The 16,515-nt window shown below is 50.4% G+C and overlaps 1 protein-coding gene across 1 annotated transcript; it reads left to right on the forward strand.

Annotated features, from left to right (window-relative positions):
- Positions 1 to 14,655: 14,655 nt before the first annotated feature.
- SOG2_3 (leucine-rich repeat domain-containing protein) lies at positions 14,656 to 15,757 on the forward strand (the record flags this gene model as incomplete). Its single annotated transcript, XM_043283469.1, has 3 exons — positions 14,656 to 15,074; positions 15,159 to 15,270; positions 15,326 to 15,757. The coding sequence occupies 3 exons, from the start codon at positions 14,656 to 14,658 to the stop codon at positions 15,755 to 15,757; spliced, it is 963 nt and encodes a 320-aa protein (XP_043140745.1).
- Between the last annotated feature and the right edge of the window lie 758 nt (positions 15,758 to 16,515).

A 16,515-nucleotide genomic window follows, 5' to 3' on the forward strand; every position in this document is an offset into this window, starting at 1 on the left:
CTCTGCGAAGTCGCCATGGCCGCTCCTGGCGGCTAGGAGGCGACCCAGAGCCGCTCGGGGGAGCTGGAGCTCTGGTGGTCGTTTCTCTATGGCTATGCCAAGGTCCTTATAGCGTTCAGGGGCCTTTTCTGCCCAGAATTGTGCAAAGCAACGCCAGTGCACTCTCTGGGCTGCCCGCTTGGCAGCTGCTATTGAGGCGGGTGGAGGAGGGAGCTCTAGGGGAGCATGGCATCCCATCTTAGCCTCCTTATCTGCTTCCTCATTGCCTTCGATGCCTGTGTGTCCAGGAACCCACATCACCTGTACTGTGCCTGACTGTATGCCGGGTGCTCTAGGGTGTTGTGGCCATGTCTGGGCGGCTTTCTGAAAGTTCATGAAGATCGACTGACTTGATCCTTTGGGCTGGCCTCGGAGGCTAGTAGTAGTAGTAGTAGTTGCTATTTTACGTCGGAAAAAGGCGGTCGCGCGTGTTGAAACATACCACGTGCCGCGGGGTCCCGAAACGGAACATACGACGGGCGGAGCGAAAAACCGCCTATCTGGTAGCTAAGCTAATTCTATTATACACACTGGCGAAGACTCCCTCGCAGGAACTTGCTGAAAAACTCTTGGCCTGTCAAAACGGCAATATACATACAGGGGAGGGAGAGGGATAGAGAGGTGAGGAGGGGAGGGAGAGTGTTCTTGTTTTTTTTTTTTTTTTTGGGGGGGGGAGGGGGTTTCAGGGTTTTTTAAGTTAGTGCGCTGAGCATATTGTGCGGTAAAAGTGAGACCTCTGCAACCATTCATGGAGATCCCTTGTTCCTGACTTAGAGCGCAGAATCTCATCCACCTGCCGGTTACCCCATGGCTGTGGGGATGCCTTGTGGCCTTTCCGACAGTAGTAGAAGTGGTGGGGGGTTTTTGGGCGCCCGCAGGAGCATTCCAACTTGGCGTCTTCATGCCCGAAGCGTTCATGATACTGGGCGAAGTCTCCATGGCCTGACCGGGCAGCGAGGAGCCGGCCGAGGGTGGCTCTAGGGAGAGATAGTTCATGGGGTCGTCTATCTAGGCTGATGGAGAGGTCCTGATACTGCTGCGGCGCATTCTCGATCCAGTATGATTGGAATCGTCGCCAGAAGACCTCTTTCAGAGTCCGGTGAGCCCAGGCATACCTTGCTGGAGTGTTGATCTCCGGGGTAGATCTAGCTCCTTTCTTGGCTTGTTCATCGGCCTGCTCATTTCCTGTAATGCCAGAATGTCCAGGGATCTAGCAGACATGCACTTGTCCAGGAGGGATAGTCTCACATCTGAGGGGCCGATTGGGCCAGGCATTTGCGATTTCTTGGAAGGCCAGGATGGTGCTCTGGCTAGAGCCTCTGGGGGAGCCTGTCAGCTGTCGTGTTACCTCCTGGTTATCTAGGAGGATGTATAAGTTCTGTGTGTAGGGGGCCTGGACACTGTTGAGGGCAGCTTTCAGCCCCTCAGCAGCTGCAGTGGCTTCTGCATCGAAAACTTCATGCCTGGGGAGGCAGAGGTGGCCGCGGGTGAATTCCTGCTTCCAAGCACCCCATTGTCCATACCATCCGGCACCAGATACAGCATCAGTGCTGCTCAAGCGGCTGCCATCAGTGAAGAGGAACATGGAGAGTGGGGGGCATGTATCAGCCCACTGTTGAAAAATCTCACCTGCCCTGTCTCGACTGGGGCAGATCTTTTGGGTATTTGTGTGGCTTTCTGCCTGCCAGGGGGGATATACCAGAGGGTCGGTCTGTTCTACCCCCTGTAGCCATGGCAGGTGACTATGAATTGGGCGTGTGTTTGAAGGAAAGGGTCGTGTTCGGAATAGGCGCCTGCTCACAGGGTGGCGGTTATCTAACCTGGAGGCACGCAATCTGGCCGCAGTGCGCTTCTGGTCGAGGATGATCTCCATCGGGGGAACAGCGGTCTCCCGATGAAGAGCTGCAATAGGGGTGGTCCGGCATACTGGGAGTGTGCCCCGAAGGGCTTCTCTGAGCACCCGGTCAAGGCAAGAGAGGGACGAGTCAACTCGGTTTGATACAGAGCCTTGATTCCTGGGTCTGGGCCTGTTTCGGCCTGGCCACCAGGCCTCAGCCCCATAGCACAGGACTGATACAACACAGGCAATTGTAGCCTGTCGTAGTAAGTATGCCCTAGTCCCTCTGACTGTATTGGCTAGTGATCTGACACCAGCAGCTGTCTGCCTGGCCTTTGCAGCCAGGGTCCTGCAGTGTTTGCTAAAGCTCAGTCTCCGGTCAAACCAGATGCCTAGCCAACGTGTGGCACCGCCAGGAGGGGGAGGTATGACCGTGTGTGAGCCTTGCGAGGTGTTGATAGAGCATGTGGGGTTGGAGTGGTTGGTCCCACGTGTGAAGTGCTGCAGTTCTGTTTTGTTGAAGTCAAAAGTAAGGCCTTCTCTAGCTCCCCACTGTCTGAGCTCCTCAGTGCAATGCTGGAGTGCTGTACAGTTTTCCTCTAAGGAGGGGGAAGCCACTAGTTGGCAAATATCATCAGCATATCCAAAGCGGCCGCGTCGGGTGTGAAGAGAGCCTTGTTTGAAGATGGGCTCAATGAATAGCATGAAGAGGATTGGAGAGATTGGGGAGCCTTGAGGGAGGCCTGCTGGAACTTGGAATGTCTGGCTCGTATGGTTCCCCAGGCGGAGACTGGCAGTCCGACCTTGGGTGAAGCTAGCTATCCATCGAACCACATTGATAGGCCACCCCTGTTCCTGGAGCCGTCTGATCAGTCGTCCTCTTAGTACAGCATCAAAAGCGCCTTGCACATCCAGTGTGAGCATGGAGGCCTTCAGACCTCGTGACCATGCCTCCTCGACATCATGTATCAGAGCTGCAGCTAGGTCTGTTGCAGAACGCAGTGGGAGGGCTCCAAATTGTTGAGGGTGAAGGACTTTGTATTTGATGGCAATCCATGCCATTCGGCGGGCTATGTCACAGGCTGCGCCTGTAGAATAAATGATATGTTATTCGGAGAGATGATCGGAGGGGTTACCAGACTACCTACCCCGCACGGCGTACATTTGTATATAAAGCTGTCCGATCGGACATCCGTTCTCCTGTTCTTCAACGAAATCTTTTGTGAGATAGCTAGTCATTAGCACTACGGGCTTAGCCCTTAACAGGCTATTAGACGCTCCAGGCCTTTTCCCAGAACTGACAGGAGAGAGATTAATCTGTATGCTCGGGGGGAGCTTCGGTCTCTCTTTCCTGGTTTTGGTAAGGCCACTAGTGAGGCATCTCGGAAGGGGGTAGGATGCCAGCCCTGTTCTAGGCAGTGTTGATACAGTGTTGAGATGGCAGGGCCTAGGGAGGGCCATGCCTTTCTGAGGATGGAGGTGTTTATGCCATCTTTTCCTGGGGTGCTGTTCTTAGGCTTGGTGACTGCGTTATATATCTCCTTCTCTGTGATATCAGGGAAAGGCAGGCATGGGTTGATGTTGGGCTCCAGATTAGGCTCCACATCTTCAGAGCTGGAGGCCTTCTGCAGGAGAGCCCGTACCAGATAGCTTGCCTTGTCATCTGCTAAGGTGTGGATTTGGTCTCCTTCCTTTAGGGGGGAGATCGGGAGGGAGCCCTCAGTCCTATTCCACTTTATTGCTGTGTAGACATCTTTGGGTTCCTTGAATTCATCAATCTTTGAGTGCCAATAGTGTCGTTTGCTTTGGCGGACGACGCGGCGGAAGGTCTGTTTGGCTGCCTCTATGTCCTCTGGTGTGGATGCCGGGTCTCGTATGGCCCTTCGAGCGACCGATAGCTACCACTAGGCCTGAGTGAGGGCGCCAAGCCGGCACGTGACTACACGGATTTGTAAGTACAGTCAAGTCTCTTTAATTCGATCGAAGTTTTCCAACCATTTATTATCAAATTAACAAATTATCGAATTATTGAATAGACTTGGCATTGATATTAATTACATAAGCCATGAATCTAATGTCCGCTGAGTCCGTGAATCCAGTTCCTGCTGCTGCAACTGGCGCTCTAACCGCTGTAGTACATTGATATCTTCATGCTGAGAACTTGGTGCATATTCTTGAAACCTTAGCACTGTACGGATTGCCTGAAGTGCTTGAAAAGCTGTTGGTGGTGGCTGGATTATGATACCATCTTCTTCATCCCCTTGACCCTCTTCAACAGGGAAGTTTGTAGTATCTTGTGTATGCAGTGCAATAATAGAATCAAGATCAACAGGCTCCCCCATATCAACTATATTTTCCTCCACAGGATCAAGGAAGTTTTCCAGTGATATTGCTTCATGAATATGGCCTGTTCGCTGAACTTCACAGTATAGAGTTGACAAATCTGGAATAGGGTCACTTGGTAGATTTGGAAGCTGTGGCTGGATAACCGTACTTTTTCGAAAGCAGTTATAGATTGTAGTATTCGTCACTTCATGCTTCCACGCAGAAAGAATCCAGTGGACAGCGTCATTTAATGTAATAGTTGATAGTGGATCAAGTTGCATCTCATATTGCTCAATCATGTAGTGCAACCATCTGCGCTTGTAATACACTTTCATGTTCTGGAGAATGCCTTGATCAAGTGGTTGATAAATGCTTGTAGAGTTTGAAGGCAACCATTGGACCCTAATGTTGGTTGGTGGTGGTGCTAATTCAACACCGCCAGTATGAGCTGGGAAGTTGTCCATTATGAGAAGGACTGAACGCTGGCGTCCAATATGAGCATAGAAAGCAAGAAGCCAGTCTTTCATAATAAGAGATGTCATCCAAGACTTTTTGTTTGATGTCCAGACACCGCCAAGGGCTTGAATATTCAATCCACGTAGAGACCGAGGCACCTTTGAGTTGCCAATGATCCATAAAGGAAGGCGATCTGCTCCTGTGCAATTGACACAGGCAACAAGTGTGATCCTTGTCTTATCTTTCTTAATACCAGGCAGACTATTGCTTGAAAGTCCAGTTGAGGGTGCTCTCCTCCAAAACAATCCTGTCTCATCCATATTATAGACATCCTCTTCATTATACTCCCCACATAATGTTCGAATATTCTTCATTTCTTCAGCAGCTGAAAGAGGTGTGGTTGAGGCTTCACCGTGATGAGCCCTTTTTTGTATATGATGACGCTTTTTGAAGTTGGCAAGCCAGCCCACACTAAAGTCTGGGGTTGGCAGATGCCGATATTGGGGAATTTGAGGCCAGATTTGTCGTGCTTTCTCAACCAGTATCTGGCTGTTCAAGAAACCACCTTGTTGACTAATGGATCGCTCCCAATCAGAAAGTATACTCTCAAGAATCGGCCAGTTTGCAGATCATTGACGGAATGAAGAGGTAGAAGACAGATTCTCGTCGTTGTCCAGATGCTTGTATTTCGCAGAAAGGATCTCACTGACAGTAGATTGGCTAAGACGGTGCTTATATTGCCTTTCAAACCATAAGCTGCAATCTGCCTGGCGGGGCTTTGGATACTGGGACTGAAACCAGCGCCTTAGAGCTTTTCTCTGGTCATTTGAAATAGATTGATAAGGCATTTTTGACTCCTTCAAGCGGAGTGGGCGGTTTATTTGATAATTCGATGATTCCAATAATTCAGGCGATAATCGAAAATATCGAAATTTGTGTGGTTTTGTATGGGAAAATAATTATTCCAGCGGATTTCTATCGAATTAGCCAGATATCGATTTATAGAGTATCGAATTAAAGAGACTTGACTGTATCCGGGTATGCATAGAGTACTGGTCGATTGATTCCTTGGCCTTTGGCATAGCATAGTAATCAATTGAATGGCGGATTGACCTGTGTGAAGTCGTCTGAGTGTAGTGTAGGGTGGTGTGTTGTAAATATCCATGTCCCTGATAGGTCCCAGCACTCCCGCTCCGATCTGACCAAGAATAGCCTCGTATATCGATACAATGGATAACAAAATGTCCAGTTCTTTCCATGAAACCCAGGTTGCAACATATCTTTGGCTTAGCTGAATTATTTTCTAGGCTTCATCTTCTGTATGATATTCTAAGGGAACACCAAAGTGATTATAGGAATGAGACAGACATCACAACTTTCAGTAAGCGTTGGGGGCTAGCCACTCTGGAAGCCTATCCAGTATCATAAGCAAGATCATGAGGCAAACCAGGAACAGAGGTGGATGCTTGCTTGCTCCTGAGTTTCTTCAGGCTCCTAGGAGTCTTGGCCTGGATCCTAAGGTGGCTGGTTCTGCTCTTGAGGGCTAGGAGCATCTCCCCAGCGAACGGGTAATCCCTGGAGCGAAATGAATATTCATGGAAGCTTAGTTTACCCACTCTGCTCAGCTCCCGCTCAGTGATCAGTTCAGGCTGCTCAGGGCGTGCTCAGGTCTACGCAGTGAGCAGAAAACGGCGAGGGGTGAGCACCAATGTGAGCACTAAAACGAAATGGGAAAGACTTCGAGCTGGTGGACGGCCAGTTAGATAGCAGTATGGGGAATGAAGCGGCTAAAAAAAAAAAGGAAATCAGGGGATTTCCTATTTCCTCTCCAAGTTTCCTAGCCCTAAGCCATCAGTCACCATGGGAAGCTCTGAAAGATAATCTGCCAGCGTATCGGATTATGCATTCTCCAAAACGTAGCCAAAATTCATTTACACCGTTTGATGTAGCTTAGTAGTAGTAGTGTGTGTGTGTGTGTGTCTCTATTTAACGTCGAGGGTCGGGTCTTTCCACGCCTCCACGGCTCCTTGGGAGCCTCGGAAGCGGAAAAGCCCTGGTCCCGGTGCGGGACATACGACGGGCAGATCGGAACTGCCTATCTCCTAGCTAAACTACCATCTATCATCTAAATACAGGTAGCTCCCCGCGCGGGGAGCTGCTTGGGTTTTCACAGCTGTTAAAAGCAATCTAGGCATCTTCGAGTTTTCTTGATATGGAAACGAGGAGAAGTGAGAAAAAGAGGGAGGGGGGGAAGAAGGGGAAGAGGAGGGGAAGGAGGAAAGGAGAGGAGGGAACCAGAGGTAAGCCCTAGAGGTTCCCAGCTTTGACACATTTAGCATCTTAATGGCGTTTACAGATGGCAGTATAGAAATGTGATCTATCCAGCCAATCTGCATATGCAGTGAAACCGGTCTTTTTGGTGAGGATATCCACTACTCGTTGTTGGCCCCAAGGATGTGCCGCTGCTTTGCGACCCTCTCGGCAGAAATAGAAGTGGGAGGGCTCTTTTCTGCGGCCACATGAGCATGTCAGTAGGGCCTCCTCATGTTTAAAACGTTCATGGTACTCTGCAAAGTCACCATGACCGCTCCTGGCAGCTAGGAGGCGACCCAGAGCTGCTCGGGGAAGATGGAGCTCCGGTGGCCGCTTCTCTATTCCTATACCAAGGTCCTTATATCGTTTGGGGGCCTTCTCTGCCCAGAAATGTGCAAAGCATTGCCAGTGCACTGTCTGGGCTGCCCGCTTGGCGGCTGCTATTGAGGCAGGTGGTAGAGGGAACTCAAAGGGAGCATGGCAGCCCAACTTGGCCTCCTTATCCGCCTCTTCATTTCCTTTGATGCCTGTGTGTCCAGGGACCCATTTCACCTGTACTGTGCCTGATTGTATGCCAGGTGCTCTGGGGCAGTGTGGCCAAATCTGGGCGGCTTTTTGGAAGTTCATGAACGTTGATTGACTTGATCCTTTGGGTTGGCCTTGGAGTTGCTGTACTGCTTCCAAGTTGTCTAGGCAGATGTATATGTCTGTTGCGTATCGAGTTCTGGGGTCTTTGAGGGCTGCCTGTAGGCCAAGCAGGGCCGCGTGGGCCTCTGCATCAAATACCTCCTGGTTGGGGAGCTTCCTGTGCCCACAGAGGATCTTGATCGTACTGGTGCCCCAGTAGCCTACCCAGCCAGCGCCTGCAGCAGTGTCCTCCTTTTCTTTGGACCCATCTGTGTATACGACCATTGCTGAAGGTGGGATGCTCTCTAGCCACTTTTTAAACGCTTCTTTGGACTGTGTCTTCGGAATTGCAATTGGCCGCTCTTTGGGCTCTGGATTTATATCCCAGGGGCTCATCAGTAGTGGATCTATCTGTTCAACGAGATGGATGTTTGCCGGGTCGATGGCCCGGCGGAAGCGGGTTTTGATGTGTCGGCTTTTTTTGGTGCATGGCCCGGCGGTACAGAGGGTGTCGGGCATCCAGTTGTTGAACTCTGACTTCTAGGCCGCGCCGTCTCTGGTTGAGGAGGAGTTCCACAGGCGGTATAGCCGATTCCCGGTGAAGTGCTGCTGTTTGGGTGGTCCTGTAAACTGGGAGGGTCCCTAGGAGCGCACTGCGGAGCACCTGATCCAGACAGGCTAGCTGTGCAGCTACCCCATTAGATACCAGTTTTTGTTCACCTGAAATGCTCTGCCTTGGTCTGTGCCGTCCTGGCCACCATGCCTCAGCCCCATAGCATAAGACTGAGACCACACAGGCAATTGTTGCTTGCCGCAGTAGGGGGGCTTTGACTCCTCGTACAGTGTTGGCCAGGGCTTGTGTTAGGATATTGGGACCATGGGGCCCTATCGAGGTCCCCTATCGAGACTCTCGAGAGGCATATGTGATAGATCAGATACCCCGCAGCGGGGTTGTCCAGAGGAACAGGAGTTAAAAGGCGTGCACTGTATGTAGCTTCATCCGACAAGATTCAGTCTTGTAACAATCTCACTATACTGCTTCCTTTCCAATATCGTTATCCTTACCTGGTTGACAGGCTGATCTACACTGCCCCGTAGATCATAACAGCTTGTATGCCATTAGCGGCCAGTTTTGCCTTGGCTGCCAGTGTCTGGGTATGTATTCTGAATTTGAGCTTCCGGTCAAACCAGATTCCCAGCCAGCGTGTCGCCTCATTGAGTAGGGGAGGTTTAATCTCCACTGTGCCCTCAGGGGTTTGGATTGAGCAGGTGGGGTTGTTCCTCTTCCAACCTCTGGTGAAATGCTGGAGCTCTGTTTTAGCCAGGTCAAAAGTGAGTCCTTCTCTTCGGCCCCAAGCCATCAGGTCTGTTGTGATGTTTTGTAGCCTGGTGGTGTTTTCTTCAAGGGACTTGCTGACAACTAGTTGGCAGATATCATCTGCATATCCAAAACGACCTCTGCGGGCGATTGTTGGACCTATCTTGAAGACAGGTTCAATGTACAGCATGAACAGGATTGGTGAGACTGGGGAGCCCTGAGGCAAGCCTGCTGGGACTGCAAAGGTTGAGCTCTGATGCCCGTCCAATTGTATAGCTGCTGTTCGGTCTTGGGTGAAGCTTGACACCCAGCGGAGCACTGTGGCAGGCCATCCTTGTCTGCGGAGTTGATGGTTCAGCCTGCCTGACAGGACCGCGTCAAATGCGCCTTTCAAATCCAGAGTTAGTATGGAGGCGCTGAGACCCCGGGCCCAAGATTCTTCAATGTCATGCACCAAAGCTGCCGCCAGGTCGGTAGCTGAACGGCAGGGGAGGGCCCCAAATTGTTGGGGGTGGAGGACCTTGTGTTTGATGGCCGTCCAAGCTAATCTCCGGGCAATAAGGCGTTCCAGTCCTTTCCCCAAGGTAGAGAGGAGAGCAATTAGTCTGTATGAGCGTGGGCTACTGTAGTCCTTCTTCCCTGGCTTGGGGAGGGCTACCAACAGGGCTTGTCGGAAGGGAGTTGGGTGCCATCCAGTTGCAGCACAATGTTTGTACAGAGCTGAAATATGGGGGCCAAGAGCAGGCCAGGCCTTCTTCAGGACTGCATTGGATATCTCGTCTTGCCCAGGTGTGCTGCTCTTGGCTTGGAAGATAGCTTGGTATGCTTCTCCAGATGTGATGGTCGGAAAGGGGAGGGTTGCCTCTGGATTGTCACTATTGTCAAAGGGGATGTCATCTGCGCAGGCAGCCTTCTGGAGGAGGGTTTTTACCAGGAGCTCTGCTTTGGCGTCAGGAGTGGTGTGGACTGTTTCTCCATTCTTGAGAGGTGGGATTGGGAAGGATCCCACTGTCCTATTCCACTTGATTGCTCTGAAAACATCCTGGCTGTCAGTGAAGTTATCCAGTTGTGTTCGCCAGTATTGCCGTTTTGCTTGGCGTACTGTGCGGCGCAAGGTTCGTTGTGCCATTTCTAATTCAGTTGGGGGGCTATCTGGGTCTCGTGAGGCTCTTCGGAGTGCCACTATTGCATCCTGGCAGTCCTCGTTCCACCATCTATGGCCTGATGGGTGAGCATGGGCTCTTTTTGTGGATGCTTCCAGGGCATTTGTGATTACTTGTGTGATTGCAGAGGTGTACTGGTCTAGAGCTTCGGGTGTGAGGTCGAGCTGTGCTGGTGGCGGTTTGCCCAAAGCTGTTGCTTCCTTATGGATGACTGAATGAAAGATGTCTTCCTGCATGGTGGCCATTCGGAGGGGCGGCACAGGCTTTGTGTTGTTGATAGGGTGCCAATGGACGGTTGTGGACAGAGCTATGTGGTCTGCTAGGACTGGGAACCCTGGTGCTGGCTCTGTATGTGTTCCTAAGCAGACCAGAGGCCTATTGGCCCAGGTGAGGTCAATGGTGTTGTTATCATGTGTTGGGGTGTTTGGCTCGAGCATCAAGGTCATCCCCTGATGATCTACCCATTGCAGGAAATGCTCTGCTCCTGCTGAGTTGATTGTATTGGTCTGCCAGGATGAGTGGTGGAGATTGAAATCCCCTGCAACCAAACAGGGCCTGGTAGGGAGGGACTGGCTTAGGAGGTGCTTCAGCCCCTCCCCTGCATCCACAGATCCAGGGGGAGCATTATACAGATTCATTAGTGTCACTTGTTGGTCTCCTGAACCCACCTGGACTGCTGTCAAGTCCCGGCTGGGTTGGGGGCCATATGGCACAAGCTCTGCTTTAAGCTGTGGATGTTTGCGAGTATATGTAAGGGTACGTGGTTTGTGTGTCCAGTCTTCTATTGGTGTGAATAGCTTGAAGGCAGGGTGGTGTTTAGAGAGGCGTCGTGCGCGGAAGGTGGAGATCCAAGGCTCTTGGATGAGAACAATGTGGTAGCCTTGTTCAAAAGCGAGTTGCAGAGCGGCTTCATGTGGGGATGGGCTCCGGGCCACGTTGACCTGGAGGATCTGCAGTTGTGGGAGAGATTTGTCATATCTCATTGGGGTGATGTGGGACTGGGAACTGCTTCCACAGCAGGGTTCACAGAGGAGGCATCAGTGCCTGTTTGTTTATCCTGGTTGCTGTCCTCTGTAGTTTTGGGTGGCAGAACTTGTTGTCGACCAGATTCAATTCGTCGAATAGCTGTTACCTGTGTCTTGGGAACCCGGACCAAAATGCCCTGCTTGATACTCGGCCGTACAGGGCAATGTGCATGGTCAGCAGGAGCAGGTCTTTGGCAGTTGGCACATTGTTGGGTGCTTTCTTTGTGACCCTCTTCAGTGTGGTCTTTAGCTCCACATAGCCGGCATTTGGGTCGTCGGGTGCAGGTCCGGGGGTTATGGTAGTCCCAGCACCGGGCACATTGTTGGACTTTGGGGGTTATGATCTTGCGCCTAATGCGGAGGTTCTTGCCGAAAAAATGGACCCAAGGTGGGATCCTGGGGGCAGAAGTCTCTGGCACTGCCAGGACCATTGTTGCTGTGTTGTCTGTATTGAGAGAATGTTCTTGGCTCTTCCTGGACCAGTGTAGCTTTAGGGGCATGGTGCCTGTCTGCAGCTTAAATTCTTCCTTTGCTGCTTGCTCTGATATAGTGACAACAGAACCATCATAGCCAATGTATTGTTTGATGGCACCGGGGATGACAAAGATTGCCCATCTCTGTTCTAACTCAGCATTAGAGCCTTGGATTACCTGTTGTATATCATCCTTATTGACAAGTAGGATCTCTGCATTTTGGACATCTTTAGGCCCAATAGCGAGCCCTGTGGGAACATGTTGTATTTCCTTGATGGCGTCAGTGACTGCTGGATCTAGGCTACTGCGAAGCTTTTGTAGAGTCGCATGCGGGCTGGCATGTCGGGCAGGGTGGTCTGTTGGGAGTCGAAGGAAAAGGCGAAGAGGTCTTGCTGGCTTAGGGGCTGAGACAACAGGTTGTTTTCCAGTTTTGTTGTTTGGTTTGGATGGGGAGATAGTGTTCGCATATGTTTTGGGGGGGCTAGCTGGGCCTGGGTTGGCTGTGTGGCCTTGGTCATTTGCCTTGCCACTGGGTTGGGTGAAGTAGTTGTGCACGAAGGTCTGTAGAGCCTTGCCAAAGGAGGAGGCCCTGGGGAGGCTTTTCTGTTTCATAGAGGAGAGCTTCTTGTCCAGTAGGTTGAGGAACTCCAGTATCTCCTTGTCTTCCTCTTTCTCTTTTTGGCCCGGGCTTGTAGGGCGACGCTGGCGTTTTTTTCGAGCTCGAAGTCAAGTTGCTTGTTTGGGCATTGTGGCTCCAGCATAGCTGGTGGCGATTGGGTTGCCATTTCATAGTCCATGAACAGAGGTGTTGGGGGTGGAGGCGAGGCATTTGGCTCGCCTGTGCCTCCCTCCATCTGGTTATCTGGCTTTTCGAGTTTTCGGTGTTCGCGGGCTTTCACTAGCGCGGCTAAGCCTTGTTCCCGGGGGCTGTCCCCGTAGCGGGGACCGCCTGAGGCGTGGCCTCTGGCCGAGTGCCTGGTGACAGGCGGCATTACTCGTCTGGGGAGCGTGAGTGGAAAGTGGCTTGTGTGCACAGTGTGAGTGTGAGTAGTAGTAGTAGTAGTGAGTGAGTAGTAGTAGTAGTAGTAGTTGCTATTTTACGTCGGAAATTCGGTCACATGTCAACTAAGATCACGTGCCGCGGGGGTCCCGGAACGGAACATACGACGGGCGGAGCGAAACCGCCTATCTGGTAGCTAAGCTGATTCTATCATACACTGGCGAAGACTCCCTCGCAGGAACTTGCTGAAAAACTCTTGGGCTGAATAACCAGCACTATATATCCATTCAGGGGGAGGAGGGGGAGAAGGAGGTGAAAAGGGAGAGGAAGAGGAGATTTTTTTTTTTTTTTTTGGGGTTGGTGGGTTTGAGGTCAGTGTGCCGGACATATCGTGCTGTAAAAGTGAGACCTCTGCAACCATCCATGGAGATCCCTTGTTCCTGACTTGGAGCGCAGAATCTCATCCACCTGCCGGTTACCCCATGGCTGTGGGGAGGCCTTGTGGCCTTTTCGACAGTAGTAGAAGTGGTGGGGGGTCTTTGGGCGTCCACAGGAGCACTCCAACTTGGCGTCTTCATGTCTGAAGCGCTCATGATACTGTGCGAAGTCCCCATGGCCCGACCGGGCGGCAAGGAGACGACCGAGGGTGGTTCTGGGAAGGGATAGTTCATGGGGTCGTTTATCCAGGCTGATGGAGAGATCCTGATATTGTTGTGGCGCATTCTCAATCCAGTATGATTGAAATCGTCGCCAGAAAAACTCCTTCAGAGCGCGGTGAGCCCAGGCATACCTTGCTGGAGGGGCGTTCGTCTGTGGGATCAGTCTGGCACCTTTTTTTGCTTGTTCATCAGCCAGTTCATTCCCTGTGATGCCAGCATGGCCAGGGATCCAGTGGACATAGACTTGTCCAGGCTGAATGGCCTGACATCGTGGGGACCGGGAGGGCCAGGCCTTTGCAACCTTTTGGAAGGCCAAGATGGTTCGTTGACTGGAGCCTCTGGGGGAGCCCTGTAGCTGCTGTGCCACTTCCTGGTTATCAAGGAGGACATACAGATTCTGTGTGTAGGGGGCTTGGGCACTATCACAGGCGGCCTTCAGCCCTTTTTTTGATGTAGCTTCTGTCTGTTGGTATTGTTGATACGGTACTTAAGATCACGTGCGTTTAATTCTTAGAAGTTGTCACTCACGGTATGTTGCCTTGTTATTCTACCAGCACAGGTGTCCTGTGCACAGTGGCAAAGTGCATGCGCTGTCTCACTGGCCTGTTTCATGAGGAGGGGCAAGCTGCCAATGACATGGCCCTCCCTTTAGTCAAGTGGGCCAACTCACACCCCCTGAACGGAGTTACACACCCTGGTGCGAGTGGCCGTAGAATATCGCACCCCTCTATAGAGCACCCACGCTAGTCGCGCGAGCGCCAAGATTTCACACCATCTTGCACCTTTTAGGTGCCGTCACCCTACTATCGACCGTACTTAAGCCACACGCCGGCTGGTTAGTAGTTGGGTGGGTGACCACCAGCGAATCCCGGCTATTGTATGTTTTCGCTTTTTTTTTTTTTATATTTTCCTTTTTTTTATGCCTTTGTATCATTCTATAGACAGTTCCGACGCTATTCATCTTTTCTATAAGGATGCCAACGTGACTGTATTTTTAGATACTCAAGCACTCAAGCACTTGCACTACGTACGGTCACTATAGGCTTCAATATCACTCCTTTCGGCATATATTAAATCCTCTATCCTTCGTACGCCATATAGCCTCGTGCAGTCGGATTATCGGCTCCTGATTCCCCGAACCGAGTCTTTCTGCACGGATCGCAATCTCATCTCGTCGCACTTGTCCGGTGTACACGTCGAGATCTTCGCTGTCTTCCAGTCATTCAATAATGCTTTATTTAAATCCTTCTCCGTATCCCGTGGAATTTCTTTCCGTATGAATGGTTCGTTTGGAGCGAACAACGGCTTATAATAACATCGGGCGATACATAACGGCAGGCCTTCGTCTTTTATTTTGTCTTGTTTTTTTATTACCTCCGTTTATCTGCTGAAGCCAGCGCGACCGACGATACTTTCTACAATGGTTCGTCCGGAGGACACGATTAGGGTACCCCGTCTGTACCATGGCAATACGGAGGAGGATACCGGAAGCAGAGGAACACCAGAACCGAATGTTCCCCCTCATCCTTCCACCAATGATGGACGACTGAAAAGTGAATCAGAAACGTCACAAGGCAATGGACACATGGGCAAAAGTGGCAATAGGACCAGCGGCAGTGCGAGACCTCACCCAGGCCCTAAGCTGATTTCGCAAGAGGAGACCACTGAACTTGCCCGTCGCGTGGTGGAGAATGAGATCCAAGAGACCAAGCGTTCGCTGGCTGGAAATGAGGCTGTCAGTGACGTTGTTAAGCCAAAACTGACGATCGATCTGGGCCATTCGAACATTGTCAGTATTCCCGAATCTGTGGTCGATATCATCAAAGATGAAGTTGAAAGGTGGGTCTCTTTCAGCAGCTGCAAATACAACGAACTCCAATCGAGTAAGACAATGCGTGGAGACCTAGGACTAACTAGTCGCAGACTCTCACTGTCGAATAATCATATCTTCCACATCCCTTTCCGTTTCTCAGAGTGCTCCCACCTACGATACCTTAACATTCGAATAAACAATTTTCAGGTGTTTCCCAAAGGAGTACGGTGCCTGCAATCGATGATTGATACTGGCCGATACTAACATCTGGCACTAGGTGTATAAATTGCCACTCCTGGAAATCTTGGACATTAGCCGAAACAAGATCAGCCATTTACCGGAAGAAATAAAAGAGTTGACCTCCCTACGCGTCTTGTCGGTGATGCAAAATCGTCTCGAAGACCTACCTTTTGGACTCTCAGAAATGAGCAAGCTCCAGGTTTTGAAAGTCGCCGGGAACCCGTTAAAAGCTCCTCTACTACAAGCGTTGGAAGATTCAGAATCGGTAATTGCACCGTCAATGTCTGACAATGAGAAAGAAGTTGCAGTCACTGCCGAGTTGAAACAGTTCCTGAAAACACGGCAATTGGGAGTACATAGGTCAGAGCGCCCCGCGCTAGCGCTCGGAGAGCCCCGGAGAGTACATAGGTCGGAGCGCCCCGCGCTAGCGCTCGGAGAGCCCCGGAACACCCTTAGCGAGTCCCGCTAAATCACATGACCCACTACCATTAGCGAGCCCTTTCAAGTACCACTAGTATCGTAATTGAATCTTGTCCTCCTTTTTTATTTCATCAAAACCTGATCTTCCTCATAGCACTTATCTAGCGCTTCTTAAGCATTTATCACATCATGGCTTCATTTCCGAACTCTCCTCTGAATGCAGAAGATCTTGATGTACGTGCTAAGGAAAAAGATTCCTAGTACTTATATAAAGTACTTACATTTACTCATAGCATCAAGTCCCTTTAATTCGTTTAACAGAGGGAGCTCCAGATAGTCTTGCTTCAGACTATATTGAATATACTACATGCTTACCTGATTATCCGAAGACAAGCACCCATGGATATTCCTATATTGTTGAGAAGAAAGACTCTTTAAACGGAAAGGATGGTATTAAGACAATTCTTGATGAGGTTTGTGAAAGGTACTTGTTAAGTGCTTGGAATATATTAATTAAGTACTTGACAGGTGCAATACTCTAAAGATGAGATCTCAAGGAAAAATATATATTGTGCATTTTTAAGAGCCCCAGTGCTAAAAGTTCGATTGAAATGTTCAGGAGTAAAGATATGTGAATATCTATCTTCTGATTTGAAATCAATCACTCATACATCATATAATAATAGCATCTGGTCTCAAATGCGGCAAGCACAACAAGCTGTTGATTTGACTGAGCCAGATCAAAATCGAAGGAACACTTACACGTGAGTACTATACTAATATTTAGGGAGTGCTATTTATGTGCTT

Source organism: Aspergillus chevalieri, chromosome 8 (genome assembly GCF_016861735.1).
Source record: "Aspergillus chevalieri M1 DNA, chromosome 8, nearly complete sequence".
In the NCBI taxonomy this organism is placed as follows: domain Eukaryota; kingdom Fungi; phylum Ascomycota; class Eurotiomycetes; order Eurotiales; family Aspergillaceae; genus Aspergillus; species Aspergillus chevalieri.